Source organism: Carassius carassius, chromosome 48, assembly GCF_963082965.1.
Source record: "Carassius carassius chromosome 48, fCarCar2.1, whole genome shotgun sequence".
Classification (NCBI taxonomy): Eukaryota; Metazoa; Chordata; class Actinopteri; order Cypriniformes; family Cyprinidae; genus Carassius; species Carassius carassius.
This window is the reverse complement of record NC_081802.1, coordinates 6077509-6098451: the sequence shown is the minus strand read 5'-3', so window position 1 is coordinate 6098451 and position 20943 is coordinate 6077509. Positions and strand designations below refer to the sequence as shown.

Sequence of the window (20943 nt, the reverse complement as noted above, 5' to 3'; positions counted from 1 at the left end):
TTATAATATATATTTAATCCAATAAATAATAAAATGTTTGAATGCTAAATATAAAAATATATATTTTATATATACTTTATTATTAATTATAATTGTGTATTTAATATTTTACATACAATAGATCAATAAACAAAAGCAGCAAATAATTGTAATGTATTTACAATAAATAATAAAATATAAGACAATATTGTATTGCTAATTATTCAATATCTAATATTTTACAGCATTTACCATATTTACATATTTTACTGCAAATATATATTTGATCTAATAAAATACAAAATAAATATTAATGTTTATTTTAATAATAATAATGGTGTATAAAATATTACTAAATATAAAAATATTTACTTTTTTATCAATTATAATTCTGTATTTAATATATATCACATATAATACAGCAATAAACTAAAGCAGCAAATAATTGTAATAAAGTTTACAATAAATGATAAAATATAAGAATATTGTATTACTTAAATTTTCAATATCTAATATTTTACAGCATTTCCAATATTTACATATTTTACTGCAAATATATATTTGATCTAATAAAAATATAAACAAAATAAATATAAACATTTATTGTCTTATTACAAATATAAATATTTATTATATTTATACGTAAAATAAATAAAAATATTTATTTAATAAATAAAAATATTTATTTAATAAATAAAAATATTTATTTAATAAATATAAATATTTATTTAATAATAATAATTATTGATGATAATTACATTCATGTTTGTGTGTAAGATAGATAGATAGATAGATAGATAGATAGATAGATAGATAGATAGATAGATAGATAGAAAGATAGATAGATAGATAGATAGATAGATAAAATAATAATAATAATAAAATAAAAAACTAACAACTTAAAACTTCATTTATAGAGACGGCCTGAAAAACAGTTCTTAATCTGGAAGCAGCCCATAAAATCGAGCTGATCCGAGCAGCTTCCTGTTCTGTTTATGTCACACTCATACGTTAATGCTAAAAAAATGCGCCCACGCTTCACACACACACACACACACCTTATGCGCGTGCATCAGTCTCATAGATCTACAGAAGCCCTACACGGGTGTTCCTCAGGAGAAACGTCACTAGCACCTACAGAAGCCCCGTGTGTGCGCGTGTGTGTGAGCGGATAGATCACTGTGTGAGCCAGATGTGTGGGCGGTGCTTGAATGTGGGCGGAAACATTGCGAACAGCGCTGCGGCTCACAGCCAACACTCGGCTACAAGCTTCGTCTTGATGGAAGTGGGATAAGATGCACTAATGCAGAGCTTGGCTTCTTTTGGATAAAGATTCGTGTTTTAAAAAAATACAGTCATAATATGTAGGCTACGTGACATATATAAGCTCTCCATTAAGAGGTAGGGGGGGGGGGGGGGGGGGGGGCGTAAATGAAGGTTTCTTGAACTTTATTTTGGTTTTACAGAGCAGGCTTTCCCTCGAGGGCTCTCCTACATGATAGGGTTTAACCGTGAGCATGTGTTTCCTGATATCTGACTCGATCTGGTCTCTGTGGGATGATGGAGGAAACACTGGGGTTGTGAGAGTTAGAGATGCCTTATTTAAGATATACTACTTTTAAAATCCACTTGAATTATCTCATGCAGTAAAAAATAATCATACAATATATTAAAATATAATTCATATAAATAATATAAAGAAATGATCAAAAACAAAAAAGAATCATTATAATATTATAGAAAATATACTAAATAATAAAACGAACAATATTTACATTATTTATCAAATATAACATTAATATATATATATATATATATATATATATATATATATATATATATGTATATATATATATATATATATATATATATAAATTGTAAATACTGTGTGTGTGTGTGTGTGTGTGTGTGTGTGTGTGTAGGTGTCTGTGTGTGTCTGTGTGTTAGTATATATATATATATATATATATATATATATATATATATATATTATAAAAATATTTTTACTTTCAATGTAATATTGTATTAAATGTATAGTAAAATAAACAAGTAATAATAAAAAACGATAAATATTTAACTTATAGATTAGTTATATTTTATTATGTAATTATTTAAATGTATTATTTATTTATTTTTGAATATGCTTAAAACCCTTTTAACGTTAGAAATGGAAACGTAATCGCCTATAATTATTGTGTATAGCCCTAGTTAGAACACGTATTGTTCTCATTTTGTCTACAGAAAAATTTTCTAGTTAGAAAAAAAAAAGTCAAATTCTGTCACTTTCTAAATTGCCCACAAGGTGGCACGACAGCCTAAGATATTAGCACGCTTTCCTAAAAGAGAAAGATTGTAATTGTTCAGTGCATATATTTAAGATAAGTAACACCCTCTAATTACATTACATATTTGTTGTGTTCATATGCATCATATCATTATTATATTGTACATTGTATCACAAATGTGCAAACTGCTCTCAGACCAACGGTTATAATCATTTAATAGCTCAAACTTCCTGAATTTGAAGGTCAGGGCATCTTTGAGCATACTATTAATTATTTCTGAACTCAACCATTTAAGAAATGCCATAACTGGAGCATTACATGAATATATTCAAAATAGCATAACGTTACTGGCATGCTCTTTCTGTTTCTGCATGTCTGTCATACGGTGCACAGTGTGTGAATACTGCATCCCACAATGAAATGTGCTCAGCTTGACATTTTTTTTTTCAGTGATAAATGAACCCAAACCGGAAGTTGCTGTCGAATTATTATTTTTTTTCCATTGTAGTGACGTATTTCCATTTGAAACGGAATGTTGAATAGAGGGCGCTGTTTTATGTTTGCGCTCCTCCTCTCTGTCTCTCACTCATAGCAATCTGTTGGAGGGGTGTGTTAAAGGATATATTTAATATATTTAATATTTAAGGATATTCTGCCCATGCCGTCAAACTGACGTCATCAGAAAAATAATGCCATTCCAGAGCGGAAGCAAATGTTCAGATTTTGATAAAAGATAGATTTTGTGCGCTAGTTAAGTAAATAGTCAATTTCTTGATTTCACGCGGACTTTAAAATACTACTGCCTACTATTCCTATAATAAATATTAATTATTATTAATTTTATATTAATATGCTGAAAAATTATTTGCATTTGCAATCCAAAACACAAAACAAATGGATCAAAAAGATAATAATTAGTAATGTCAATGAACTGGTGAAATGTATTAGTAATAAGTAATAAATTATTAGTAAATTAAATTATTATTAATATAATTTCATGTATATATATATATATATATATATATATATATATATATATATATATATATATATATATATATATATATATATATATATATATATATATATATATATATTGTATCACATGTGCAAACTGCTCTCAGACCAACGGTTATAATCAGAGCTGGCTTAAACTATTACTAAAAAACGGATACAAAAAAACTTTGGAGGATTTGCGATGCATTGAATTGTGTCATTAAGCGCAGCAAGGTCATTGGCTTCATAATGATGATTGACGTCCGTATAACCCAATTATCGTGTGCTCTGACGTCACTCCAACCAATGGACTGCGAGCAGCGCTTCAGTGGGCGGATTCGATTCTGTCCTGTGAATTCGCACCGAGAGACGAGGGAAGAAACCGGCACGGCTCTCTGAAACAAGCGGCATTCTCATAACCCACGGTGTTATATTACTAGCGTTATTATCGGAAATCATTCTGTTTGGCCTGTCAAATTTGAAATGTTACAGCTTAGGTTCTCGAGGTCGTTAAAGGAGTTTTACACGCCCAGTCTAAGGCGCCTATGGAGAAATAGTTCAGATAATACAGCAGCCGCCGGAGGAGGATGCGCGCCTTCATCCAGACGATCCCTGTGCACGCAGACAGATGCGTCCAACGAGAAGTGAGTAGAGCTGAAAACATGCCTGATAGAGTGGGGTTGATAAAACATCTCCATTAATGATAGCAGGTTTGCTTTCACTTTAAACCTGGGTGGATTTCATTCATTCATATGGGGGCCCTGCATTCCCTACACACTATTCCAAGGCCTAATTCACGAGGTTGGATGTGGGGATCTGTCTGGTACATTTATAGCTTTAGATATTTTAGATAAAGTATAAGGTGGTCAAGATCTTTAGGACAAAGAGATTGCACAAAGAGAAAGAGCTTGTGCAATGGATGGGGGGCCAAATTAATAATGGGATTATAAATATATATATATATATATATATATATATATATATATATATATATATATATATATAATAAAAAAGTCGGAAATCGGAAACGTTGGGCTTTTAAGGGTGGCTTTGATAAATTTGAAGCATTTTTTAAATTTGAAACTGCTTCTCTTGGTATGAATCAGGATAATGGAAATTTTGAATGTTCTAGAATCTTTCAGGTAAAAAAAAAAAGTATATATATATTTGAGAGGACACCATTTTTTTGATCGACCTGTATTGACTATTCTATTTTTAATTTTTTTTTTACGTACATAAATTAATGATAGACTAATTAAAATCAGCTGATGATTTCAATCCTTGTCAAGTTCTTTTAGAAATTCTATATTTTATTTTTTTGTTAAATATTTCTGATTAAAGCATTTTTTCATGTAATAATTATTATACATTTTAATATTTAAAATTATGTTTTATTAAAAATATTTACATTTGTATGCGTGTATATATATATATATATATATATATATATATATATATATATACACACACACACACACACACATATACATTTAATGTAAAATCAGTAGTCACAGTTAATACTGTAAAATTACTGATCAATTTGAAATCACTCAATCTGAATCAGGCTCTTTAAATCGTTCCGGTTCAGATGGTGTTATTGAGTTTTGAAGCATGTTAGTTCCCGTACAGCCAGATCAGCCACTTCCTCTTCCTGTAATGACTGTATTCAAAGCTCGGAAGTGTCGAAACTGGGGTTTATTTGGAAAAGTACTTTGAGTGTGCACTGAACGTGTCAGCCTGTGCTGTCATTTTTGTATGCATTGCTCTCATTCATTCGGTATGCATGAGTGTTTGTCCTTGGAGAGAGGTTGACCTTTCTCTCCATCGGTCTGCCAGTGTGCATGTTCCAGATTGTAATAAATGCCCTTTCTGCTACCTACAACACCTTCTATCACTGAATTTGGAACACTGTATAACAAATATCTGTCATACAAGTAGCACACAGGACATACGAGTCACAATTGAATGAAAAAATTTGAAATTGAATAAAATAAAATAAAAATCCCATTTTTACATTTAATCTCCAGAACACTCCAGAAACCACATAGCACAACAGAGCCAACCAATCAGAGCAGCCTAGCAATATATGGGTGAATTATTTTTTTTTTTAAATGTTGATTATCTATCAGATTAGAATTCCAAATTTTAAATAAACTCAAGCATAGAAATATTATAACATTTATTGTTGCACGGCAAAAAAGGCTGAAAATTTTCGCCAAAATTTCACTAATCCTGCTGCACTTACAGCTTAGCTTACAAAAAGATGAAATAAAATCCCCTTCTGAAGGCCCTTTCACACCAATGATAAACTGTAATGATAACTAAAACTATAAAATTTTAAGGATCGCTGTAATTTTATTTGAACACATTAAAATCATTAAAATCTGCAGAGAGAGATTATAATAAAAAAAAAACATTATCATCGTTTAATGTGGGTGCTAATATGATAAATGTCATCATATTTATATCGGTTATAATCGTTATATTGGTTTCCAGTTGATCATTAAAAATATGCCTTTTTAGATATCAGTAATTTGAACAATATATTGTGCGTATGTCATTTTCATACTAAACAATGATTTATATACTAATAATTAATAAATGCAAATTTTACTTAGTTAAGTGGTTTTTGTACTAAAGGGAGTGTAAAATGAATCACCAAAGACTCGCTGATATCCGAGGTTTATCTGACATGACGGCACCAGCTGACATATGCGTCTCTGTGTGTGTGTGTGTGTGTGTGTGTGTGTGTCACACTGGCATCTCTGCATGCATTGCTGCAGTGAAATTGTGCCAGTTTGTGCTGACCATCTTAAGCCAGACGAATCCTGCGAACAGAAATATTCGTTTCACTTTTCTTTTCTTTTTTTTTGTATAGTGGGATATTTGCATACCAGATTATTTTTCAGTTTGTGGCAGCTGGTTCATTTTCTGGTGCTTTATTCGCTGCAGGCCAAAATATGTTGCAGTGGCTCTATAAGCATGCAATTCTGTGTGAGCATCAGCTGTTTTGCTGGTTGTTTGACCAATTCTTGTTGAAGTGGAAGAAGGTAATGAAGATATTGTTACAGAATCGTTTCACTTACACATGTTCACACACACACAGCTGTTTCCGCAAGGATGTTCTGACATGGTTTGCAATTCTTCTGGAGGCATTTTCAGACATTTCACCACATAAACATAAAACCTTCTCTTACAAATACACATATTACACACGTAGCCTATGTCTCTTTCTCTCATTTTTTACATTGCTGCCACACAGACACACCATTTTTGAAATATTCACAGGAAATAACATTGCACTAATTGTTTATACATTTTAGAAGCAACCCAGTGGGGATGCTGATCAGTTTTTCTCATCTCACATAACTACATAATAATCATTGTGTTTATTTAGCGATGTCATCAAGTGGATTATTTCCAGTGTGTTTGTGTGTAAAAATATCGGAGCGTACATTTGGCGTGGTGCATTAGCGAGGATCAGAACTTGAGACCTTGCTAGGAAATGAAGGATTATCGCTCCTTTGGGACGGGAGGGGTGGCTGTTCTCCTCAGGTTATGTGTCCTAGTTTAATGCCTTACCAGGACATCATCGCTGGCTGTGTTTGTACACAATCGTGTGTGTCTAGCTTTTTATCAATAGTCTGGACCAGTGTTGTGGTAACGCATTACTAGTTATGTAATCAGATTACTTTTTGAGTAATGCATTACTTTTAAATGATATGCAACAATATTCACTGACATGTCTGTCCCTGTGTTGAGAGAAATGGGGAGTGAGCTGAGGCTTATTCATTTCACTTTTGGTGTGAAAGGCCAGTTGCCAAATATATGACCTTTTGGTATTTTGTTATTAAAAATAAACAAGCAAGCCCAGCCCAGGTCAAGAAAAAGTAATGCAAAAGTAACAAAATGCATTACTGTCCATTAGGGCTCCACAATTAATCGAATGTCAAATCGTGTTTACAATTATGGATGTCACAATTACGTAATCGTTCAAATCGGCAATTAATCGTTCAAAGTCCACTTAATGTTATTCTGCATGCTTAAGATATGTTTTTTCTTTCTACATGTTACCTTAAGGGTTTTTCCATTATTTTAATTTTAGTTTAAGTATAACGTTATAATACCATTTATATTTTTACATTTTTATCATTTTAAAGAAGAAACCAATCCAATGTATTTTTCACATTTGAAGCTTAAAGGGATACTCTACCCCAAAATGAAAATTTTGTCATTAATCACTTACCCCCACGTCATTCCAAACACATAAAAGCTCAGTTCGTCTTCGGAACACAATTCAAGATGTTTTGGATGAAAACCGGGAGGCTTGTGACTGTCCCATAGACTGCCAAGTAAGTTACACTGTCAAGGTCCAGAAAAGTATGAAAGACATCGTCAGAATAGTCCATGTGCTATCAGTGGTTCAACCGTAACATTATGAAGTGACGAGAATACTGTTTATAAGCGAAGAAAACAAAAATAACGACTTTATTCAACAATTCCTTAGTCAACAGTCTCCTCTGTGTCTCTCCACATCACTCTTCTGTGTCACCCACACCACAAGGTGCCATGTGTATTTATGCTTTGCAATGAAAGAAAACAGCGCATCCTTGTGGTGTGGCTGAGTAATGCAATTAGTTACTTTTTCTGGAAAAAAGCCATATTGTAATGTATTACTTTTTAAAAGTTTTTTTTTTTTTTTTAATGTGAGTTTGCAGTGGCCGGTCCTATCTTAGGCTATGGATCAGTCTTCCCTCATCTGTGAAACCTGTGTCTTCCGAATGTGATTTTATATTTAAGCGACAGTCTTATCTTGTGTTGTGTTTATTTGTGCTTTATAAAGCAATGAAAAGTAACTTTCCCCAGCACTGGTCTGGACTGTAGGCTGAAATCTCCAAAGCCGATTTATCAACCAAAATTTGAATGTTTTGAGATTAATTCTCCCTCTGTGTCATTTCCAAAAGCTATAAAAAATATAAAAAAATTTTGTTTTATAATTTGATTTGCGTTATTAACCTATTATCTCTATTTTAATTAAATCAAAGGTCAGTTTGTTTTTAGAACCTGCATAAATAATACATATGCATTTCTATGTGTTCATTTATTTTTCCAGTGTTTTATATGTCTGGATGTCTCATTCCTTTCTGTTTTTTCTCTCTCTCTCTCTCTCTCTCTCTCTCTCTCTTGGTTGTCTGCATACTTTGCATTTGTTGTGTAAGTATCTGGTTCATTTTATTCGGTGTTTTTTTTTCTTCCAGTTATTTCTTACAAAACGCTTTGCTTGGTTTTCCCCACTGAAGAACATTACCATTCTGTGATCTAGAACCAAATCATCACCATATCATCTCAAAATGACATCACAAAGGCCTTGAGCTGCTATTGGTGGCCATTGTTTAAACCCACAATGGATTTAGAACAGTATTTTTCCACCAATTTAAATAATCTCCAGACACTTAAGTTAATTTCTGGATGGTTTGTGACCTGTTAACATTACATTTTACATTTATCTGACGCTTTTATCCAAAGCTTGTTAAACAAGAGTTCCTTCAAAGCCTGTATTGTGTAGCTATCCCAGAATGCGATCCATTGTTTGTTTAAACTTTTGAATCAAGTGTAGGAAGTCCTTGGAAGTTTTGTTCCCAAATGCTTTATTTAGCTCCTGCTTAACATTTATCTTTCTCAAACCTGAATAATGTTAAATAACCCCCTTTTCTAACAGACTAACCTTTTTTTCTGAGAAAAAAAAAATGTTTCAGATGACCTCACAGTGTCAGTCAGGGGTAAAACGCATTTTCCTTTCACTTTTCCCATGCGCAAATATGCTTATGTTGATGTGATCTAGCTAACTAACAATTAATCACTTTAACTCAATTCTAAAATCTTCCTTGACAGTTTTAAAAAATTTGAATTGTTTAAAAAAAACTAAGGATGACGCTAATAGCACCCCTAATGGTAGAATGTGAGAATGCGACTTTTACTTGCATAGAGTATATTTGGGGTTTTGACAATTGAAATTGGTTTAATTCAAAAACAACTTTATCCAATCTGAAACCTACTGACTGGCATTTTGAGAGTAATAATTCTGAGACTAAAATGGCATGAAATTTCAGTACGACATGCTGCTGCTGATAAACCCTTTTTGTTGAGTATACCGTCTATTTTTGTTTTCTGTCTGCTTACTGGATTCTCTGTGTATCTGTTCACATCACAGGAGAAGGAAGGCAGGCATTTTGCCCAGCCTGGAAGATCTGCTGTTTTACACCATTGCAGAGGGCCAGGAGAAAATTCCAGCTCACAAATTTACTACGGTAAAACCAAACACCAGCTGGCCAAGGAGAGCAAGGCCATCGCTACCGTATATCTCTTATAACACATATCTTGGTTTATAGACCAGATAGTTGTTTCAGTTTTCAGTTTGTTGTAAGTTTAGGCTAATTGTTGTTGTTTTTCAGGCACTGAAATCCACAGGTCTGCTTACTGGAGACCCTCGTCTTAAGGAGTGTATGGAGATGTTAAAAGTCACCATGAAGACCACATCAGATGGCGCTCTGGATCGACATCTCTTCAAAAAGTAAATAAATGGGCTATATATATATATAATATATATATATATATATTTTTTTTGTTTTTTTTCTTTACAGAAAAAAATCTTCGTTTCATTTTAAAAATAAAAACAAAAATAATTAAAACTAAAGAAACTAATTATTTAAAATGTAAGAAAATTTACAAACAACAAAAGTAGTACAACTAACTTTTTTTATGTAAGTGTTCATTTTTGTTTGGATTTGGAGGAACGTACTGATGCCAATAAAGCTAAATCATAATCTTGACTTTTCTTTTCCTACAGGTGTGTGCAAAGCAACATTGTGTTGCTAACACAGGCATTCCGGAAAAAGTTTGTCATTCCTGACTTCCAGTCATTCACCTCTCACATCGATCAAATTTATGAGAGCGCTAAATCAATGTCGGGTGGCCAGGTACACTTATCAGATAAGATAAGATAATCCAACACTGTGTGAATCTCTGATGATATTTGTTTATATTCTGGTTTGTCACATTTTTATTGTATTAGGTGGCAGATTACATTCCTCAACTAGCAAAATTTAGCCCTAATCTCTGGGGCGTTGCCTTGTGCACCGTAGATGGCCAACGGTGAGATTTCTGTCTTTAGTATTGATTTTGCTCCATTTTTGTTTATATTTTCTGGTAAACATGATTTGATCTATCAAACATTTATGCTGAGCTCTGTTGAAAATCTAAATCTGATATTTTGTGTGTTACAGATACACTGCGGGCGACACGAAAGTTCCATTTTGTCTACAATCGTGTGTGAAGCCATTAAAATATGCAATTGCTGTTCATGATCACGGCACTGAATACGTGCACCGATTTATTGGGAAGGAACCCAGCGGTCTTCGTTTCAACAAACTGTTTCTTAACGAAGAAGGTAATTTCAGAATACAAAAAAACTTAAAGGAATAGTTCACCCAAAAATGATAATTTGTTAAAATGTACTCACTCTTAGGTCACCCAAGACGTAGATGAGTTTTTGTTCAACTGAACAGATTTCACAGCTCTGCTGTGAATGGGTGCCGCCAAAATTAGAGTCCAAACAGCTGAAAAAAAACTTCACAAGTAATCCACACCAGTCCAATCCATTAGTTAACGTCTAGTGAATTGAAAACCTACATGTTTGAAATAAACAAATGTATCATTAAAGTTTTTTTTAATTATTATTATACTGGTGCATGAGCAAAAATAATAACACTTCCTCCCATGAAAAAGTCCATCTCTTGTTTTTCTCTCACAACAAAATCCACCAACGTATTTGTTTAGAACACTTTTTTTCATTTGTAAACAGTGATTGATCCGTGCAGATTTCTCTTCTGATTCATTTGAGATGACTTTTTCACTGAAAAAAGCAATATTATTAATAGAGAACTCATGTTGTAGCCAAAAGCAAAGGTTAAAATGAAAAAAAAAGTCTTAAAGATGGATTTGTTTTTTTATAAACATGCAGCTTTTCACTTCAGAAGACATTAACTGATGGACTGGAGTGGTGTGGATTATTGTGATGTATTGATCAGCTGTTTAGACTCTCATTCTGACGGCACCCATTCACTGCAGAGGAATCATTGATGAGCAAGTGATTTAATGCTAAATTCATCCAAACATGTTCCAATGAAAAAACAAACTCATCTACACCATTAGTACATTACTAGAAAATATTTGTTTTTTGATGAACTGTTCCTTTAATGTTCCCGAAAACAAGCTTCATACACTCGGAGTCATCTTTGTTTATTGATTCATTCATCTATTTTTCCAGATAAACCTCATAATCCAATGGTAAACGCTGGTGCCATAGTATGCACTTCTCTCCTCAGGGTAAATCACTTTCTCATCCTTACGTCCTTTTTTGATAAAATAGGGGCCCAAAACTGCTTAATTTTTTCCTAATTTGATAACCTAAAAGTCCCTTGGCGAATGTGTAGCTTGATATGTTTGTGGATGTTTGACATGAGAACGGATCAGAGGGACGAATGGATTTAATTTGATTACTTTCCCTCTCTCATCAGATTAAGGTTATGAATAATCACGAAAAAGAGCAAACCGATGCGAGAGAACGAATGATAGTCAGGAATCTGGAATTGAACACTTTAGAAACAAATGAGAGATGAGAGGAAGACATCAAAAAAATGCTTTATTAATATCAAATGTTTGAGAGCAGTCAGAATATTGTCGTTTTGAAAACAGCCACAATCTGTAGTTACATCAGAAATGCAGGGCTTTGTTTACCTGTTAACACTATTATAAACAATACTGCAAACATGTACAAGTATGTTTATAACTGTTTTAGTAGGTGCTGAATTTGTGATGACAGTTTGTGGTGTTAAAGGTGAATTTCTCAGGCCTATCGAGGTGGTAATGTGTGATGTCTGTGTGAAGGCTTTTTGTGGTTTTATTGTTGTTGCGTATTTTACAGCATTAGGAACTGTGGGAAATTTTGACCCTCCAACAGGTCAATGACGTTTGGTAATTTCCCTTTCATTTATTTGTTTTTCCTCATTGAACAAATTTCAAACCGAGCTAATGCTACGCTACATTAGCGCAAGTCTGACAAACTCATTGCTTTGACAGAAAATCAAATGTAATTTTGTTTAATTACTTCAGAATCAAGCTTTATTTTGTTAGAATTTTTAGAAGTATTTAGTCAGATACACTACTGTTTTTTGTTTCATTTCTTCAATGTGGAAAACCTGATTTTAGAACCTCAAATCAATGCATTACATGAGTTTCTTCAGAACTCTACTAAAACAAACTTACAGACAGCACACAGTTCAAATTACTTGACAATTTAGTGGGGTTTTTTTTAAATCTTTTAGTTTTGTCAGATTTTTCCACACCCCTTTAACAACTTACACTTGTGATTCCTCAACAATAATAGTACTTACTTGGACACAAACACTGTTTGCCTTTATTTCTTTCAAAGATGTTACTCAAATCTAGTGAGCTAGAATCCTTTATTTTTTCCATTCTTCCTTTTAATAGTTTCTAAAGCTGTAGACAATTGATTTTACTTCAGCTGTCAATCTAATATTTAGAATCTCAGTCTATAATGGCTATGTAAATATACTGTGCTAGTTTAATAATGTTTCATTTAACCGGAATGGCTATGCATTAAGTTTGTGTGTATGATATTTTCTATGATATAACACGTTCATGCAGTTTCTTTTTGACTTTCAGCAAGGTGTAAGCAACGCTGAGAAGTTTGACTATGTAAGTATAATAGTACAGTATAACTCTTTTTATATTTTTACTGTTTATCATGTCGAGAGCTGCTGTGTTTAATGAAGTGTTTTGTTTCAGGTGATGAACTTTATGAATAAGTTGGCAGGAAATGAATATGTTGGTTTCAGCAATGCTACGTAAGTGATTTTTTTAATGCTATTAGCAGTGAAATGTCATTATTCTCAATATCAGATATTTCTTAATTAAGTAAATGTTTAAGTGAACAGTCGAAATAAACAACATAAAAACATAGCAAAAAATAGAGTACAAATATGTAACTAGTATTAAGTATTCAACTGAACATTTAAAACTTTAAAATACAAAACTAAACAAATGTTAAATAAAACAATACATTGTAACTTACTAAAATGAGTTCTTTCTGTAAGTACTTTCTTGTTTCTTGTTGTTGGTAGGTTTCAGTCAGAGCGACTGTCAGGTGACAGAAACTTTGCCATTGGTTACTACTTGAAGGAAAAGAAGGTATACGTTTAAACATTTTATAGCAATTAGGGACCATTAAAAATTCACTAAAAACATTAGTTTTTCACTTTTTCCCCCTTTCTTCCAGTGTTTCCCAGAGGGTACAGATATGATCTCCATCCTGGACCTTTACTTCCAGGTTAGTATAAGTTAAACTGCCTTTTTTGCACACAAGTTTTCAATTTGGAAATGAATGTTGAATATGTGCATAGCTGCCTGTAGACATAAGCTTCCAACATTAAAAATGTGTTTAAAAAAAATAAATAAATTATAGTAACAAATACAGAAAACATATGCTTGTTAAAGTATGCTAACTGTTTTGAAATATTAACAAATAGTCAAACTTAAAAAAAGGTTTCCACATTAACACATTACCTGTTTTACATTCGATTGATTTTGTAAGTATTTTACACATTTTTTTCAATAGATACAACAAAGAATGAATGAAAGTGTTCTTCCAGAAACTTTAATTAGCTGAATAGGTTTTCACCATCAGGCCATCCAAGATGTAGATGAGTTTTTGCGGGTTTTCTTTTTTTTTTTTTTTTGAACAGATTTGGAGAGATGTAGCATTACATCACTTGCTCACCAATGGATCCTCTGCAGTGAATGGGTGCCGTCAGAATGAGAGTCCAAACAGCTGATAAAAACATCACAATAATCCACACCACTCCAATCCATCAATTAGCACCTTGTGAAGTAAAAATTGTAGGATTTGTAATAAACTAATCCATCATTAAGACATTTTTAACTTCAAACCACCAGTTCCAGCTAAAATACAAGTCCTCTTGCTTCTTCCAGTGAATTAGTCGTCTTGTCTGAATCAGGAAAGACATCTGCACAGATCAAGCTCCGTTTACAAGTGAAAACAGTCCAAGACAACAGGGAATGGACTTTTTCACTGCAGGAAACAGTTTTTTTTTGCACTGGTAGTTTAGCTGGAAGCAATGGTTTGAAGTATAAAAAGATTTTTTTTCTTACAAACATGCAGCTTTTTGCTTCAGCATGTTATCTGATGGATTGGACTTGAGTTGTGTGGATTATTGTGATGTTTTTATCAGCTGTTTGGACTCTCATTCTGACGGCACCCATTCACTACAGAGGATTAATTGGTGAGCAAGTGATCAAAGGTCAACATCTCGAGTGGCCTGAGGGTAATTTCTCAGCATATTTCATTTTTGAGTGAACTATTCCTTTAAGAGTTATATATAATATTTATTTAAATTAAATGTTTAAATGCAGTATGCAAATGTTAATATTTAAATATCAGAAAATACATGTTTTTGTTTTGTTTGTTAAGCTGTGCTCCATTGAGGTAACGTGCGAGAGTGCCAGTGTGATGGCAGCTACCCTGGCGAACGGCGGCTTCTGTCCAATCACGGGCGAGCGCGTGCTGAACCCCGAGGCTGTACGGGACACTCTGAGTCTCATGCACTCCTGCGGCATGTACGACTTCTCCGGACAGTTCGCTTTCCATGTAAGTTTCACACGTTCACACCTGGGGAAGTGTCTGATGGATTTTATGTTCGGTGTAAGAAAAACACTTTCACATCTGCGACAAACTCAGGTTGTGTGTTGTACTGTAGGTTGGTCTCCCGGCTAAATCAGGTGTTTCTGGAGGCATCCTACTGGTGGTCCCCAATGTGATGGGCATTATGTGTTGGTCTCCTCCTCTTGACAAATTGGGCAATAGTGTGCGAGGAATCCAGTTTTGCACGGTAATAAATCTATATCATCTCAGCTAATATATTGTTACAATGGTGGCTTTCTTGCTCACATTAATTGAAGTCTTCGTTTTCTTTCAGGATCTGGTCCAGCTCTGTAATTTCCACAACTATGATAATTTACGGCATTTTGCCAAGAAATTGGATCCACGCCGAGAGGGTGGAGACCAGCGGGTGAGTGTATGCAACTAGGGATGGGCATTGTAAATATTTGAATGTTGTTTTACAAAAAAAATAATGACGCAGTTTATTATCTAATGCATTAAATTTGTGCATTAAGCATCATTTAACATTTTGGGGCCACTGTATATCCCACCTCTACATGCAATTTATGCAAAGAATCCTGTTACTTTGACATTGAGAGTGTGTGCATTTGTTTTGATGTACGTGTTCTGGCAAGCTAAATATTGCTAGCTGTCCTGCAATGTTAACCTGTTGAACATTTCACTTCTCTTAGCAAATGTATTTCTTTTTTCTTCTTTGTCTGCCCTCTGCTGGAGGAGTAGCGTGCTCTCTGCTTTTTAACTCCACTACCATTCATGCGCCTCAATTTAGGATGCTAAATATTTTACTGCTTGGCTTACATAAAATAATAAGTGTCAAATAATTATGGACATTATGCCTCTTTACTTAAAAATAACACCAGGCTTGCTTAAATTTCCACTGTTTCCCTGTTTTCTTCACTCTCTGCCATCCATACTAATCCAAGCTGCAAATTCCATGATGAAATAATCTAATCTGATAATCTATCCGTGTCCGTATTGGTTGAACCGCAGCAGCAGCAGAGTCTTGAACCACTGGACTATAAGAGTCTTCAGAAGGAACTAGCGCTCACTGACAAAGTGTGGAAAAAGGTCTGTCCTTCCGAAACGGATGAGGACAATTCTACCACTGTAGTCTATAGGATGGAAAGCGTGGCAGAAAGAAACTAGAAGAGACAACATCGCCCACCCTTCCTGCCATGTTTTGTCAGCCCTTCATCTAATCTTTTTCTTTGGTTCATCAGTCTTTGGGGTTAGAAAGGTTGTTCTGTCTTTTTGAACTGTGTTTTGTTTTTGTTAGTTTTTTGTTTCGTTTTAGTTGGTTTTGTGTTTATTTTTGTTTTGCGTTTTCTTTTCTTTTTTAATTGGATTTTGTTTTGTTTTAGTTGTTTTTTTTTTTTGTTTTTTTTTTGTTATTGTTTTTTTATTTGTTTGTTTATGGAGGTTTATACTATAGGCATACTATAAAGCAAGCCAAAGACCTTTAAACCTTACGTGTAACTTTTTGATGTTAAAATTAAGGGAATCAGTAAGGCCCAAACAATTCAGTATGATATCAATATCTGGGTAACGATACTGTTATATTGTGTTACAAAATGTTTTGATTAAAAACTGTAAAAATTAATACATTCATTTGTTTTCCCCCACCGTTCATAAAAGTACTTTCTCCTGTACTACAACAAATTCCTTGAGAACTATTCTCTACATTTACAGTTCATTTTATTTTTTTATTTGTACATGATTATATTATGCTCTTCCAATGACCCCCTTTTTTTTACCTAATATGTCTAAAGGTTTGTTTTAAAAGTGTTTGTCGAATGTATGTTTTGGTGCAGGTTCTGTTAACTTATTTCAAGCAGTATTGGGGTTCAAGTGAAGAAAAGTATGTAAATGGATTTGAAAGAACTGTTTAATGTAAACAGTCAAAATCTGTGCCTGTATAAAGTGTGTCTTTATAAATTCTGCAGTCCTCTGGGTTCAGTCCAGCAAGCACAATGTTTTATTTTGTGTAAATCATAAAAGGAAGGAGTTTAGATATTGTATAAGTAAAAACCAAACAAGTGATTAACGCTAACCAGAGCGGAATGGGTCGACTGTGATCAGCTAGAAAAGATGTGTGACTAGTGGTTTCACAATGCAAATTTCATCCTGTGATCAAATCATCTACATCTATAACCCAGTTTTCACTTGAGTTAAATACTTACTGTAGGTATTTCAATATACTGTCAGTTTAAGGAATCGCTTATCATTTTTGAAACAAACATTAAAAAGTACTGAACTAAAAGCTACTTCCCACTGAGAAATGTTTTAAACTTGGTATCATTTAAACTGACTACTGAACTTTTATTTTATTTTTAAGAAGTTCTTGCTTTCAAGTGACTGGATTTCAGTTTTATCATTGACTTTATTGAATATGTGACTCAATGTGAAATATGTGCAACTTTTTAGAGACCATTTGTTTGTGCCAATAAGATTATCTTCTTTGAACTAGGTTGACTTGATTTTATTTATTTTGTCATGTGGTTTAATAAATGATTGATAAACACACATTTTATTTATCTCTGTGTGTATTTTGTTTCTTTATCCCTGTTTTGAAAACATTGCAACTGTTGTTAGTTTTGTTTAACTGTCCTTTTGTTTCACATGTTGCCTTTGATGTCGTTTTTTTGCACTCCCCAAATGTGACCTGATGGGCTTTTGGATCTTATAGCTATTTGTGCTAAGTTATGATTTCGTCCTGATGTTGTTAATGTACCATAAACAACTCCTCTGTTTTCTTTCAGGTGAAGTCAGTTATTAATCTGCTGTTTGCGGCCTACACAGGAGACGTGTCAGCTCTGAGAAGGTACCACACCACTAAGTCACTTTTTTTTTTTTTTTTTTGCATTTCTGAACACAATTTGCATGTTAAACCTTGAGTTTCTACCTCTAACTTCTACTTCATGCATGTTTGCATTTTGCATAGGTTTGCGCTATCGTCAATGGATATGGAGCAGAGAGATTACGACTCTCGGACGGCCCTTCATGTCGCTGCTGCTGAAGGTGGAGTGACAGGAACTTCTCAAACTCTGCAACTGTTGAAATTATCATGTGCTTCAACCCCCAGACCTCTGACTTGCTGTTTGTTTCCTCTGCCTGACCTAATTTTCTGTCTGTGCTGAGTGTAAATCTTGCTAATGTGCACTTTTGTGTGTTTCAGGTCACACTGAGGTTGTGCGTTTCCTCCTAGAGGCTTGTAAGGTGAACCCAGTGCCCAGAGACAGGTATGAATGTGAAATACTACAACACAGATTCTATTTTGTGATTTTCTATCTGTTAAAAACACCCATATGTCAAAAGTGGGTCACAAAATAAGGCAAGACTGTTGCAAAACTGTAATATTATAGACTATAGTATGTTCTCAAAGTTGTATTCAAGAAACTATCTTCTTTTTTTCTTGATTTGTTTATTGTCAGCCATCTTGATTATATTTTCAGACATTTTACATATAGCTGAATGCATTTGTGTCGATACATTCATTGTGCTTAACTATCCATTAATTTATCAAATAGATAAATCACTATCAAAATAGGATTAAAAAAACCTATAGTTGTGTATAGTATAATATTGTGAATGTTATTTTTTTTATTACATTACAATATTTTTTAACACTATCATAGTGGTTGCAGTTAATAATTTTATATTAAATTCATTTTTTTTTACTTTAATGCTGAAGTTGTAGTTTTATCAATTTAATTTATAATTATATTATAATTTTTTTAATTTTATATAAAGTAAATGTATATTTAAAAAAATTATCCATAATTGCTATAAAACCACCAAATATTGAATCTTGAGACTCAGACCTTTCCAACGAAATGTATTTTGTCAAGATTATAAAAAGTTAAGATTGTAAAATACCGTTGTAATGAATTAAAACCTTTGTAATCATCGGGAAGGAGGAGGCGGGAACCGGCGGACAATCAAATAACATTTTAATAATACAAAATAAACACAAAACAGCACACCAGCCTGGTCCTCTCTCGTCCTTCACTGTCGTCGCTCCAGTTTTATATCCTTCCATCTCCTACGTGGGACTCGAGACCGGCAGTGGGTCGCAGGTGTCACTGATTTGCCCAATCATTGCCGGCCTCACTCCTTGTTCCCACGTCCCTCGGCCCCGCCCCACTCGCCACAACCGTAATATATTTTGTAATATGACACTTGACACCACCCACTAAGGGGGAGGAGATGGCTAAAAAAATTTAAAGTACCATCTCCATGTCCGATTTCAAAATGGTTTTTACTAGATTTATTTTGAGCTTTTCAACTAATTCAAGATTTCAAATTGTATATGATTTATGATGATTACTAAAAGATATTAGAAGAAAAAAAAAGATAACGAAAAAGAGCACCAAGCATCCCGCCAGCCATTATTTATCCATTTTGAAAGTTCTGGAACAAATGCACTGGAGGGTTTAAAAGCCAAAGCTTGTATTTTAAGCTTCATAAATTGAGTGTTTTTAGTTGGCTTTAGTTTTAGTTTTTTTTTTTTTTTTTTTATTATTATTTTTTTCACACAAAGAAATGACTAATAAACAGTAAACTTGCCTTTAAACTTGCCGTTTGATCCCTGTACAGGTGGGGTAACACTCCCATGGACGAGGCCATTCATTTCGGCCATCACGACGTTGTAACGATCCTGCAGGACTATCACAATGCTTACAGCCCTAAGGAGACCACTGCCGACAGCGAAAAGGAGACGGCCGAGAATAATCTGGACGGGATGCTGTAGAGATGATCTGTTGCGTTAAAACACTCCAGATTTTTCTCAGTGAGTCTGTGTGTCTGAGGTACGCATTTGAGAAGAAACCATGTAAAACACACAAAAAAAAGCCTTTGGGCCCCTTTACAGTGTTGTGATGTTTATGTGTATGATGTGTAACCTCTGGTAATTTTGTTTTATCTTACACTCAGGGGAGTGTAGCCTCATAAAGGTCTTATTTAGCTGTATCTCCACATAAACACATTTTGAATAGAATATGCTCAATACTTCTATATGGTTCATGTACATTCATGTATAGTTTGAGAACCTTCATAGATGCATAATAATGTCAGATATTAAAGAAAATATATCTAGGAAAAAGCTTGATTGGAGAGGGTATAGGGTTTTTAACACTTGTTCTTTATGTTCTACTTTAGTCTTAACTTAGTTATTAACATGTAGAAGAATATGTTCCAAATATGACATTGTTGTCAAAAAAAAAAGCACTTTTACATTTTTTTGCACATTTTTTTTTTTTTTGTATCGTTTATTTGTTCTTCAATATTTTTTTTTATTAAATTAAAGTAACACTTTACATGTAGTTTTTTTATTATTTTTTATTACTGTTACAGTTAACATTAGTTAATTTAGGTATCATTCTAATAAGTAACAGAATTTATTAATCTAGCCAATTAAAAATATACTCTTGTTCATTGTTCATTCATATTGGTTCAACATGTGATATATGTGCTATTAATTTAAAATCTAACTAAAATGTAGTATCTGTAGAAATTAAAAAAATATCTAAGATTAATAAATGTTGTAAAAGTATTATTCATTGTTAATTCATGATACACATCTACCTAATGTTAACTAAAACTTATTGCAAAGTGTTACTGAAATTCTTTATTTATTTAGTTATTGAAATTGCTTCCATTGTCCTCATTTGTAAGTTGCTTTGGATAAAAGCGTCTTCTAAATGTTTAAGTGTAAATTACTTTTAAGCACTAGAAGGACCTTTTTAAATTTTTCCTGTATTGGATATCTATGTGCTTAATGTCAACGAATGAAACTTATTGTAAAGTGTGTCTGAAATTCCTTTAAAGCACTAGAAGGACAATTTTTATACCTGCCTGTTCAGTGTACTACAGGAATTTCCTGTATTTGATAGCCATCTAACTAAC

At 33.2% G+C, this 20943-nt stretch overlaps 1 protein-coding gene across 6 annotated transcripts; it reads left to right on the top strand.

The window, feature by feature from the left end:
* The first annotated feature begins 3612 nt into the window (after positions 1-3612).
* Positions 3613-20152, top strand: LOC132131117 (glutaminase kidney isoform, mitochondrial-like). 6 transcript variants are annotated; one of them, XM_059543062.1, is made up of 18 exons: positions 3613-3904; positions 9478-9568; positions 9713-9831; positions 10108-10237; positions 10333-10412; positions 10544-10707; positions 11587-11645; positions 13005-13037; positions 13128-13186; positions 13463-13529; positions 13618-13668; positions 14830-15006; positions 15116-15247; positions 15335-15427; positions 17799-17860; positions 17981-18057; positions 18215-18278; positions 19636-20152. In XM_059543062.1, exons 1-18 carry the CDS (start codon positions 3744-3746, stop codon positions 19787-19789), a joined length of 1773 nt encoding a protein of 590 aa, XP_059399045.1. In that variant the 5' UTR covers positions 3613-3743; the 3' UTR covers positions 19790-20152. The 6 variants fall into 6 exon arrangements, with proteins under 6 accessions (XP_059399045.1, XP_059399044.1, XP_059399047.1 ...); XM_059543061.1 differs by having other exon boundaries at positions 9472-9568; XM_059543064.1 differs by lacking the exons at positions 17799-17860; positions 17981-18057; positions 18215-18278; positions 19636-20152 and adding an exon at positions 16027-16440 and having other exon boundaries at positions 9472-9568.
* Positions 20153-20943: the final 791 nt, after the last annotated feature.

Excerpts from the sequence above, each read along its gene's own strand:
- LOC132131117 (XM_059543061.1), top strand. The coding sequence starts at position 3,744 with ATGTTACAGCTTAGGTTCTCGAGGTCGTTAAAGGAGTTTTACACGCCC. Across the intron at positions 13,038-13,127 it reads ACGCTGAGAAGTTTGACTAT|GTGATGAACTTTATGAATAA; the intron begins GTAAGTATAATA and ends GTTTTGTTTCAG. Across the intron at positions 15,428-17,798 it reads GAGAGGGTGGAGACCAGCGG|GTGAAGTCAGTTATTAATCT; the intron begins GTGAGTGTATGC and ends GTTTTCTTTCAG.